A 10963-nucleotide genomic window follows, 5' to 3' on the forward strand; every position below is an offset into this window, starting at 1 on the left:
AAGGAGGGAAGAGAGAGCAGGATTGGGGTTCGTCACACACCTTTAAAGAGTGGGCTTATCTTCCAGACTGCAAGTGGCCCCAAGCTGGAGAACTGGCCTAGTGAGAGCTCCATGAAGAAGATGGGGATACCACATATTGCCAGCATGATGAAGTAAGGAACAAGGAAAGCTCCTGTAGGGGACAAAAAAGGCAGGGAGGGTGAGCCTGGAGCGCTGGTGCTGGGACAGGAGATCAATACAGTTTTATAAAGCTCCTGAAACCCTGAAACATCTCAAAGTGCACAGAGCCAAAGCCTGGAAGGTGATGAGTACCCACCACTCACATTAAAGGGTCAGTGAGGGTTGGGATTGCCTAGGGCCTCTCAAGATTTGGCCCTGTATATGTAGGGATCCCTCCCCCCACCACTGCAACAGTCCTCTCTGCAGCAAAATGCTGTTCCAGCGAGACTAAGCATCAGTTCTTAGGTCAAGGAGTCAACAACTGGGGGAATTTCAGCAGGGAGAATGTCATTATTATCTGCTAGAGTATGGTCAGGACCCCAGGGTTAGCACCCCACGAGTGTGAAAAGTTCTGGGAAAGTTATAGTAAGCAAGTAAGTAAGTAAGTCACGGTCTTCATTTTAAATCTCTTCTGCAAAGATGGCATCTCCAACAGCAAGGCACCCCTTGGTGTCATATTATCATGCCAGCTGGACACTGACTCAGCGGGATGCTGCCTGCCAAATCATAACCATTTACTGCAGCGTCCGGGAAATTTATTAGAGGTGTTCCAGGACCAGCTCTGACTCTGCTTAGCTTTTGGAATCTGGGGCAAGGAGAGCTGGGCAAATAATGCATCAGGAATGGTTTATTTCCTGTCCTTGAACTCTCTGCAAACAGGCTGTCAAACTCTCCAGTTTATTTACTATTCCAAATTACTAGCAAGTATCTCTCTGGAATAATTCTTCATCTGCGGGCTGTTTGCAAATACCCTACTGTGAAGATTTGTGATGATGTGCGGGATGGCCATATCATGATGGATCAGATCCTGGAATGGATGACGCATGTGACCAGACAAAACCCTGAATTTCAGGAGTCAAGTTGGCAATTAGCACTGTTGGTTAGTTATTGCATTGTGAAGAGTGCATGATGTTTGAGGTTTCACCCATATTCAGGCTGGGGTAGCCTGTTCACTGAGACATTTGCAGGGAGTGATTGCACAAAGGGCATGCCTAGATGCTGCGAATTTGTTCCATAAGTGAGATGAATACCCGTGGGAATTGTTTGCCAGGATCTACAGAGGTCTGGATTGGACCAACAGCAATGTGAGGTGGCTTTAGAGGTGGTGCCAAAGACCAGGAGGGACTCATAGCGTTTAAGACTATCAAAGCCCAATCCACATTCCCATTTTAAGGTCTTTGAATAGCAGGCCCCGTGGGGTGCTGTATTGTCACACACAGAGTGGGGGTTCCCAAGCATGCACTGTATATCCTTCTAGGGCATCATCAGATGAAATCATCCTTAGTCCATGGTAAGCCACTCCTGTACTGAGATACCAAGCCTCACAGAAGTGGACTGGTCCACTGAGATAAATCCTAGGCTGTTCGTCCTGACCAGTCTGAAGAGAGATCAGGCAGTTGCAGGGAAATCATCTGAAAGCCAAGAATTTCCAAGTAACTGCAGATTCCCAACCCTGAGAGGGAAGGGGAGAAAGGGACATAAGTGAGGCTTTAGTCCAACATGAGGGGATGGAAGTGGTGAAACTGAACCCATTAAAGAGGGGATGATCGAGCATGTACCTCCCCCATTGGTGTAAGCTCTGTATGGAAACCGCCACACATTCCCCAACCCCACACAGTAGCCAATACAGGAGAGAAGGAAATCCAGCTTCCCGGTCCAGTTCCCTCTCTCTGCTGGGTACTCCATCTCCAGGTCCCCATCTCCTTGGTCGCTGGGGCTCATCAGCAGGTCTGGAATTATGGGCTGACCGAGAAAGAGAAGAAGGGGGAGGAGGGTAAGGGAGTCGGAGAGAAGTAGGCCAGGGAAGGAGAAAGAGAGAATGAATAAACGAGGGGAGAGGAGAGTGCAGGCCGAGACAGGAGAGAGGATGAAACGAGGGAAGAATGACAGAAAGGCAGAAAGGGTTTGTTGTAGAAAGGGAGAAGGTGGAAAGGGAAGAGGTATGAGAAACAAGGTTAGAATTCATGTGGCTGATTCACCAAGACTTTAACCCCAAGGAAGGGTCCCCTAAGAGTCCCCTTATGGTCAGTTCCCAGAGGGCAGGCTGACACAAGTGACTCCAGCAGACCCTTGGCCATCGTTCAGTGGAATACTATCCCTTCCACGTTTCTTCCCACTCCTGGCTGAGCTAAGGAGTGCCATGGGGACTCTCCTTGGGTGGCCAGAACCATCTCCCAAGCACTATCCTGCCTGCTTTTCCCAACCAGAAAATTCAGAGGTGGTAAAGCCAGAAGGGACAATGATGAACATCTAGTCTGACCTCCTATAGCACAGGCCAGAGCATTTAGGAGGACAGAATGAGAAGAATGGTCTCTACATTGCCACAGACTGTCACATACCCACTGAGCCTGTGCTGGTGAGAACTGGAGTTGACCCTGCTTATATCCCCTTGCTACGTGGGACACTCCATGCTAAAAATGCTGTATTTATTTCCCACGCTTTTGGCTTACGGTGACCAGATGTCCTGATTTTATAGGGACAGTCCCGGTTTTTGGGTCTTTTTCTTATATAGGCTCCTATTGCCCTCCCACCCCCGTCCCGATTTTTCACACTTGCTGTCTGGTCACCCTATGTTGGCTTGAAGTACAGTGCTTCAGTGATAACCATGTGCCTGGTGCCTAAGATCCCTTCCAGGCTCACAGAATCTGACCCCTGATCCGCAGAGTGCATGCTGCTATCACATGGCAGGATATTAACCCTTTCCTTTCCCCCAGGATCTCAAAGCTGGGCCACAGCTCAGCAGGGGCAAATCTTAAAACACAGCTAGTTTTGCTCACGCTCTTTGATCTGAAAGTGTGACTGGATATTTGGCTTTCCAATGAGATATCCAACCCTTCCTGGTAAGACACGCTTTCCGTAGCTAAAAAGACGGCAGAGCCTTACTTGGGGGATTGGCTAGATCAGGGGTTTTCAACCTTTTTTCATTGGCAGACCTTTAAAAAAATTCGAATGGAGGTGCGGACCCCTTCGGCATCTTAGACAAAGTCTGCAGCCCCCAGGGGGTCTGTGGACCACAGGTTGAAAACCACTGGGCTAGAAGATTAAGGCTGGTCCTTACTTTATCTGAAGTCATGCACCCAAATGACCGAACCTCCCTGGCACACCATTGCCCGATGAGATCCCTGTACTGGTATGTCCCCAGGCAAGGGCTCTCTGCCACCCACAGGCATCACAGACCAAATGTCACAGGGCCAAAGCCCAGTGACAGAATGAGGGCCTCTCAGCCACTGCTTAGCTGCATGCTGAATATTCTAAGCCCCCAAGCTGCCGCCGTGTATCATGCTCTGACCAGTGCTGTGATGGCAACGAGACAGTGGAGGCAAGTAAGGCGACAGGTGTCATGGGACCACAACAAACTCACTGGCCAATAGAATACACACGGGTCAATGGGATGACGTCCTCCTAGTTCTAGCCCCTCCAACATTTGTACTAGGCTCTTACAAGAAAGACCCTATAAGGGTTTGGGAAACATCTGTATGAACAGCTGTCACACGGCGGGGAATCTGCAGGGGGCACCTGGTCTGTAGTTCCATGTTTTCTGCATAGGGATGGAGATGGCAGAAGACCCAGCTGCAGCTGTAGGGTCCCTTTTGGCCCGCACCCCAGAAAAAAAAAAACAGACCAGCAACTAAAACGTGACTGGAAAGCCCAGTGCTGACCGTGCCGCTGACCGGCCTTGCCAAACCCGCCCAGCACTCAGACAGCAGCCGTCCCAGCAGGTGAAATGCTGGTGAAGCCTCCCCGGCCTGTCCTCCGGCCCCCTCTTCCACTTCTCTCCCTCTCTTGCGGCTGAGCTAGGGCTGCAAAGTTCCTGCTGCTCAGTTTCCATGGAGATGAGGAGCTGTTGGAATGGAGAACGCATGTGTGATGTTTAGCCAATCTGATCATTAAACACAGACCTGCCTGGGACGTGTGGGTTTGCCCAGATGGTTACACACCTATATGCCTCATGCCTGCCTCACATTTACATCCATGCATGCACACATAGACATACTTACACATGGGCACACATCATGCACACGCCTGCGTACCCATGTGCAAATACACACACCCACATTCTGGCAAGCTTGGAAAGAATATCAACCTAATACATAGCAGCAGCGTCCAGCAGTTTGGACAGAATTCTTCTGAAGTCTCAACAAAAAATCCAGCCTGAAGAATCTAGACTGAGACCAAAATAGTATCACTAAAAAAAAATAAAATAAAAAAATGCAATGATCATTGAAGACACCATTAAAAACCTACCAGTCCCTGCTGGATGCCCCTATAACAATACAAGGGCTAAATGAAAACCTCCAATAATTCAAACTCAGAATATCATGCAGCCCTGTTAGTACATCAGATGAAAAGGAGTACTTGTGGCACCTTAGAGACTAACCAATTTATTAGAGCATAAGCTTTCGTGAGCTACAGGTCACTTCATCAGATGCATATCGTGGATGAAGTGAGCTGTAGCTCACGAAAGCTTATGCTCTAATAAATTGGTTAGTCTCTAAGGTGCCACAAGTCCTCCTTTTCTTTTTGCGAATACAGACTAACATGGCTGTTACTCTGAAAATACATCAGATGAGTGGCTTGAACGCAGCACTGACCACATCAAGGAAGCCTTTCTGAAGCAGTTTCATTTGGCTCTCCAGTTCAGAGACTTCCCTGAGGTATGGTCACAGACTAATTGCCCCAATACACATAAGCAGCGGTGACTTTCACTCACAGAAGCACCTGGGTTTGCCGTAACACCAGCAAATTATTCTGTAGCCTCCTTAATGAAAGATTTGACCACTAACGAAGTCAGCCAGGAGGGTCGAGCTGGATTCCTCACTGAGAACCAACCCCCCGCTCCCTTACCACCCAGAGAGCACGTTCACAGATGTGTGGACTGGTAACCAGACAAGGGATCTGTCTGCTGTGGAGGTTTTTAACAAGCTTTTGACTCAACCTGGTGCAGAGGGCTGAACCTTAAAACGGGAAGGAAAGGGAACGAGTGCCGCAATGTATGACCCTGTTAAATCCATAGACCAATCATCAAACATAACTTAAAAATAAACAGCACAAGATACGGAAGCCCTTTAAGCAAGAAAAGGCAGCAAAACAACCGGGTCACCTCAGGCTGCCCTTTTCCATCACGAATGAGCTTGGCACTCCCACCAAAAACCACAGTGGCAGGCAGGTGATCCGCTAGCACCTCTGCAAGACAGTCGCCAAAGGCATTCATATGACAGCTGCCACCAAGCTAAGTTTGACACTTGCCCAGTCCAGAATCAGTGACTGCACACAGAAGTGGAAGCCAGGGGAAAGCAAAGCAATGCTGGCCCCCCCAGTGAGCAGTGACTGCGAGCAACCTGGGGTGGAGATGAACTCTCTACTGTCATACACAAAATGCCAGGGAGTGGGAGAAAGAGATTCCCTCACATTATTGCAAATAAGAAGCACATTAAAAAACAATGAGGAAAAACGATGCCTAAGAATGGAGAGACCCGGCAGAGCTGGCGTCAGGGGACAGAACAACCTGCCACCGGGTCAAGGATGACCAATGGACCTAGGGGTTCAAATCCTCATAATCCTGTGAAGCTCCATCTGGGGTAGACTGTACCTACTTGTAACAGCGGCTGGAGGGTCTTTGGCAACACTTGTATTCGGCACCGTTAGTGAAATTCAATAGTGACACTAAATCTGCACTGTCTGGGGAAAGCTGGGGTTCATCAAACATTGGACCCGCTTCACACAAGGACTTTCATGAGCTGTGGGGCCCAACTGTGCACAGCACAGGGGCGTGGTGTTGCATATGTGAGTACACGCCGTAAGGAGCGCTGAGGGGGCCGGGGAGTGCAGCAGGACCTGATCCTGCATCGCAGAGAGCACTGCTGCCCAATGACGCCAGCCTCACAGAAGGAGTGAAGCCGGACGGTTTGCCCCAAAGCCACTGAAATCAGTGGCGGGGCTCCCATTGATATTTGAGCACTGAATCACGCCCAAACAAAGACACCTGTAGCTAAGAACCTTGTGGACATGCTGCGGTGACGATTAAGACTCTCTCTCCTCAGAAATGCCCATTCTCTGCCCAGGCTCAGCCTCTTATCCTGGCACCTGTGAGTAAGGCACGCAGAGGGGCTCTAGACTTCTTTCTGCTCTGTGCAAAGGGCTACACCTCAGACTTAGCTTTCCTCACACCTTGTGCAGCCTCCACTTGCTCTTGTGCTGGACGGAGCACAGCAGCCTGGCACGTGGGCGGTGAAATACAAGCAGAATGGACACTGACCGGTAGTGCCCCCCGGGAAATCTTTAAAACAAGACTTGAGCATAAGAGAGGGGTCAGGACGAGGCCGAACCTCACATCCCAGCCCTCTCTGAACTTCCTGGGACCCACCCCAAATCCCAACCCCCAGCTCTGGTTGTGAATTTTGGGCCCATCTCCAGCAAAACCCAACTCAGACCTTTATGGAAGCACTGGTTAAGGGAAATCGGGTATAAAATCCATCAAGCATGAGAGATGTCTTGTTTTCTGTTACACCTGAACTTCCATCCATTTCGGAAAAAGACCTTAAACTCCCAACTCATGGATGGAAAGTGGATCAAAATCAGAGGGAAAAGCTCTTGAACTATCCGAGATGTGACCCCCCCCCCCCAAAGCCAACACTGTGTAAAATCTCTCAGCAATTGTACTGGGCTCCTTGGAGGAAACTTGATTTAAGAGATAATAACAAGTGTTCAAAGGTTCTAGGTGACAATGAGCACATGGGATTGTGGAACGGTTAAAAGGCCTGATCCTGTTATCCCCCTGCCATTAAGTTCCATGAGAGTTTTGCCAGGATAGGGCCCAAAATGTTCTGTAGCAAAACAGCATGAATAATGGGGAAAACAATCCTGGAGACATATATTTTACTTGAGCTGGTATTTCAGGAACTAAATGTATCCCTGAATCAAAGTTTAAAATTGATCTCTATCAGGCGCAGTGATTGCTCATATGGAGACTTTGGAAGAAGGTAGGAAAAACTTGCCTATATGAACTTTTAATGGATCTGGCATTCACTTTGTCATCCAAAGCAGTAATTTATGGGAAAGTGAATGAGAGGGAAGAGCCCAGCATAAGCTGGACCCTGCACTGAAACATCAGAGGGAGGGAGGAAACGTAGAAAAACATCCTACATTGTGCTGGGCAGCATAAGAGAAAAAGTGAACTAGGCAGAGACTTACAATGAGCAAAGAATCATGGGTAAGGGGTGATTTTACTTTAGCTCTCTAAACAGATATATATTACACAGATTATTCCAGGGAAACCTGTTGCAGGAGGTCAGACTAGAAGATCACAGTGGTTCCTCTTGTCTGGGAATCCATGAATCCAGGCTCAGTTACAGATGAGAGCAGGAGTTCTCAAATCTTTTCATGGTGTGGCCTACATTTCAATAGTGAGATTATCTCCTAAACCTCTCCCCTCCCATTCACTACAGTACATCCCCGCCTTCTCTCCCATTCCCAATCCTGCAATGTCCCTTTGGTAGCTACAGGAAAGAAACATCTGAATGTCTGTCTAACTGTCTTTTAATGTGGATTGGCAGCTAGAAATAAAGAGGAGCCTGAACCATATGACTAGCTCATGGAGGATCAGTCCATCAAGGGCTATTAGCTGAGATGGTCAGGGATGCAACCCTATGCTCTGGGTGTTCCTAAGCCTCTGACTGCCAGAAGCTGGGAATGGACAACCAGAGATGTATCACTTGATAACTGCCTTGTTCTGTTCATTCCCTCTTCTGAAGCATCTGGCACTGGCCACTGTCAGAGACAGGATACTGGGCAAGATGGGCCACTGGTTTGACCCAGTACAGCCATTCTTATGTTCTTAGCTAGGTAACTGCAGACCATTGGTGGTCAACAGAGCACAGTGTGAGAACCTACATACAAGGCTGTAAATGGCACCTATGGGATGGAACAGTAACGGTAGTAGGTGTAAATAGAGAGAGAGAGGTATGGAAAGAGAGTGTTTATACCTCATTCATTTACAGAGAGGGGAATTTAATTTTCAGTCGATTGAACTGTCATTATTTGAGACAAAATCACTGACAAAATAATTATATATATTGAACAATAAGCAAGCCTTCCACAAGAGCAGCGAGAGACAGGGAGGGCCAAAGCAGCCAAGGCTGGTAGAATGACCGTATGTCTTGGTTTTACTAGGGCAGTCCTGGTTGTTCATACCATGTCCCGGTGTCTTAGGAACTTCTTTCATCATACCTGAAATGTCCCATGTTTTCGTTTCAGCCATCAGGCTGCTTGGACTTTTAAGAACTACAGAATATGTGGTCAAGACCAAGCTGGAATCCAGTCTGATAGGAAGAGTCGGGCGGCATGAGCACCCAAATGGGAGAAGGGAGAAGTTGAGCAGGCGTTCGCGACACTTGTAACACGTTTTGTGATACGCTCAGACAGGCACTATGCCGAGCGCTATTCTAGCAGGAGCAACCCCAGCCCCCACTTCTTAATGAAGCGCACTCTTCTCTTTCAAATGAGCGTTGGGGGTCTGGCGGGAGATTGGGGAGCTGGGCGCCGTGGCAGAGAGAAGGGCTTGGTGCAGATGGAAAAGCTCCACACGTGCTGGAGAACAAACAGAGTGCTGGAGAAGAGAGAGAGCCCAGAAGTAAGAGGAAGAGGGTCAAGGGGAGAGACAGAGTCTGCGAAAGCAGGGCCTGAAAGCAGAGGTTTAATAGTAGGTTCCTAGGCTGAGAGTTCCAAAGGGGCCGGAGAGGGAGCGGAGTGCCCAGCACCTATGGGATGACAGACCCCCTCAGGGCCCTCTGAACTCCCACCTTATGTGAAGAAAACTCCCTTCATGAGACCCAGTGTAGCCAGGCATTAGGGCTCAGTCCTGTCTGGAAGCAAAGGGAGAGATGGGTGGGAGAGTGCCCCAGTCACATTCGCTCCATTGTTTGGTCCCCTCGCGAGGCAGAGGAAGAGAGGCAAGTGGAGGGGAAAGGGGAGTTTTCTGGGGGTTGAAAGGTCTCTGAGAAAGGGGGATGCTTTGGTAAGGGCAGGAGGGGCCACGCGAGCTGAGGGGGGATTTAAAGATGAGACGGGGTGAGACAATACCCCCTTTATTTGAAACTATTCTGTAAAGAGCCTCTCAGCATTCTCCATGTCTTGTTAGCTGGATTCATTTAAAGAATCCCACCGGTTTCCCTTAAGGTCTCCAGATGTTCCCCACACAACCTGGGAATCGCAAAGAAACCTGCATCCGACTGGCTGTGAGGCTTCAGGGCCCAGGCAAGGGAGCTATGGAATCTGACAGGAATAAGCCAAAGGGGTGACATTTCCTACCGGGGTGACGTTTCCCTTTCCTACCGGGGTGACATTTCACCTCAGCTGCCAGGGTCTCATCCAGGGCAAATGGAACATTTGTGCCCTTTTGTGGTCCTGCATCTGTCTGGGAGGGGAACACCACTCCCAAGAACTAGACTTTGAGCCGGGGGGAGTCTCTTTATCAGCCAAAAGTCCAGCTGCTGGCAACTGAGGCAGGGGAGCTGGCTGGAACATGCCAGGGAGAGGACCAGTGCCTGGTCTGGGGAGGATCAAACTGCTTCCTGTCCGCTGGCCAGTCTGCTAATCCCAACAAAAGATCACTCGGGCCCTACTCCCTCCCCAGAGCACCTGTGCCCGCCCCACATCTGCTGCATCTGTCCCACCTTGGGTGTGATGCCAGGCATGCAAACCACCCAACACCTCGAGGAACAGCATGTTCCACCTGAGCACCCGCCCCGACACAACATGAACCATCCCGACGGAAACACCTGCTCGCTAGGAAAAGCATCTCCACGACGAAGCTGGCGGGCGAACGTGGGACCAGCCAATTAGCTGCACAGCGCCGGGCGTCGCTATTTACTGAACTTGCTAATTAAAGAGAGCGAGAAGAGCTCGTTACGAAATGACAGCCACCCACCTGCTTAATCTGCTACTGAGCCAGCTTTGGCTCCCCAAAACAGAAAACTCTGCTCTTCCCAGGTGCAACGAATGACCGTTAATAAGTACCCGAAAGAACCCCCCTACCCCAGGGGGAGAGGAGATGGAGGTACTGTGAGGCTGAACGTTAGTCCCCTCGACCTGCCTGGTTTGCATTAAAAAGGCATCCCCATGCTGGTCAGCCCTGCAGCTTTCCCCCTCCTCTCCTTCCCTGGCATCTCATTCTGTGTGGTTACAGATTGCTGCTTCCTACCTCCCGGAGATGGTGCTCCTGGACCTTCTTCATCTCTGAAGCCCTGCTGCGATGCTTCCCCTGCCTCTCCGCGCTCTGACACCTTCGCTCTCCTCGGAGACCGTCTCTACGGCGATGGGGAGGGAGACGAGTCCGGAAAAGAAAAGGAAGAATCCCACTTCTCGCTCTCCGGCTCTCTCCTCCTCGGCTGGGTGTTCCTGGCACAGGCAGACGAGATGTTAACCCTGTCTAGAATGAGGCAGAATGAGAGAGGGATGCCAGGCAGGCAGGGTGCAACCATAAGGGTTGGCAAACAGGTTTGCTCTGAGTTGGAAATCGCTGGGTGGGGAGCAGCAAGTGGGAAGAGGAGGGATCCCAGCAGGCTGCAGATGGGCTCTCCATCAAAAGGGTTTCTGCCATCTGCGGGGTCTGTGGGCTGAGTCCTGCTTCGGGAAAACAATGAGTTCCAATGAGGACAACCCCAGTGGCTCAGGGACTGGAGATCCTCAGTAACCCAGTGAGGGAATGCTCATTGGGTGGGAATAAGGAGGAGACCAGAGCTGCATC

The 10963-nt window shown here is 49.9% G+C and overlaps 1 protein-coding gene across 1 annotated transcript in view; it reads right to left on the reverse strand.

Moving 5' to 3' along the window:
* Positions 1 to 10699, reverse strand: part of SLC6A7 (solute carrier family 6 member 7) — a 30552-nt gene extending 19853 nt beyond the window's left edge. Inside the window, exons 1-3 of the mRNA XM_073355338.2 lie at positions 10418 to 10699; positions 1779 to 1962; positions 41 to 172 (exon numbers count right to left, since the gene is read on the reverse strand). Of these exons, the coding sequence (XP_073211439.1) occupies positions 41 to 172; positions 1779 to 1962; positions 10418 to 10450 (349 nt within the window). The 5' untranslated portion in view covers positions 10451 to 10699. The remainder of the gene's footprint in view (positions 1 to 40; positions 173 to 1778; positions 1963 to 10417) is intronic.
* Between the last annotated feature and the right edge of the window lie 264 nt (positions 10700 to 10963).

Source organism: Lepidochelys kempii, chromosome 8, assembly GCF_965140285.1.
Source record: "Lepidochelys kempii isolate rLepKem1 chromosome 8, rLepKem1.hap1, whole genome shotgun sequence".
NCBI lineage: Eukaryota > Metazoa > Chordata > Testudines > Cheloniidae > Lepidochelys > Lepidochelys kempii.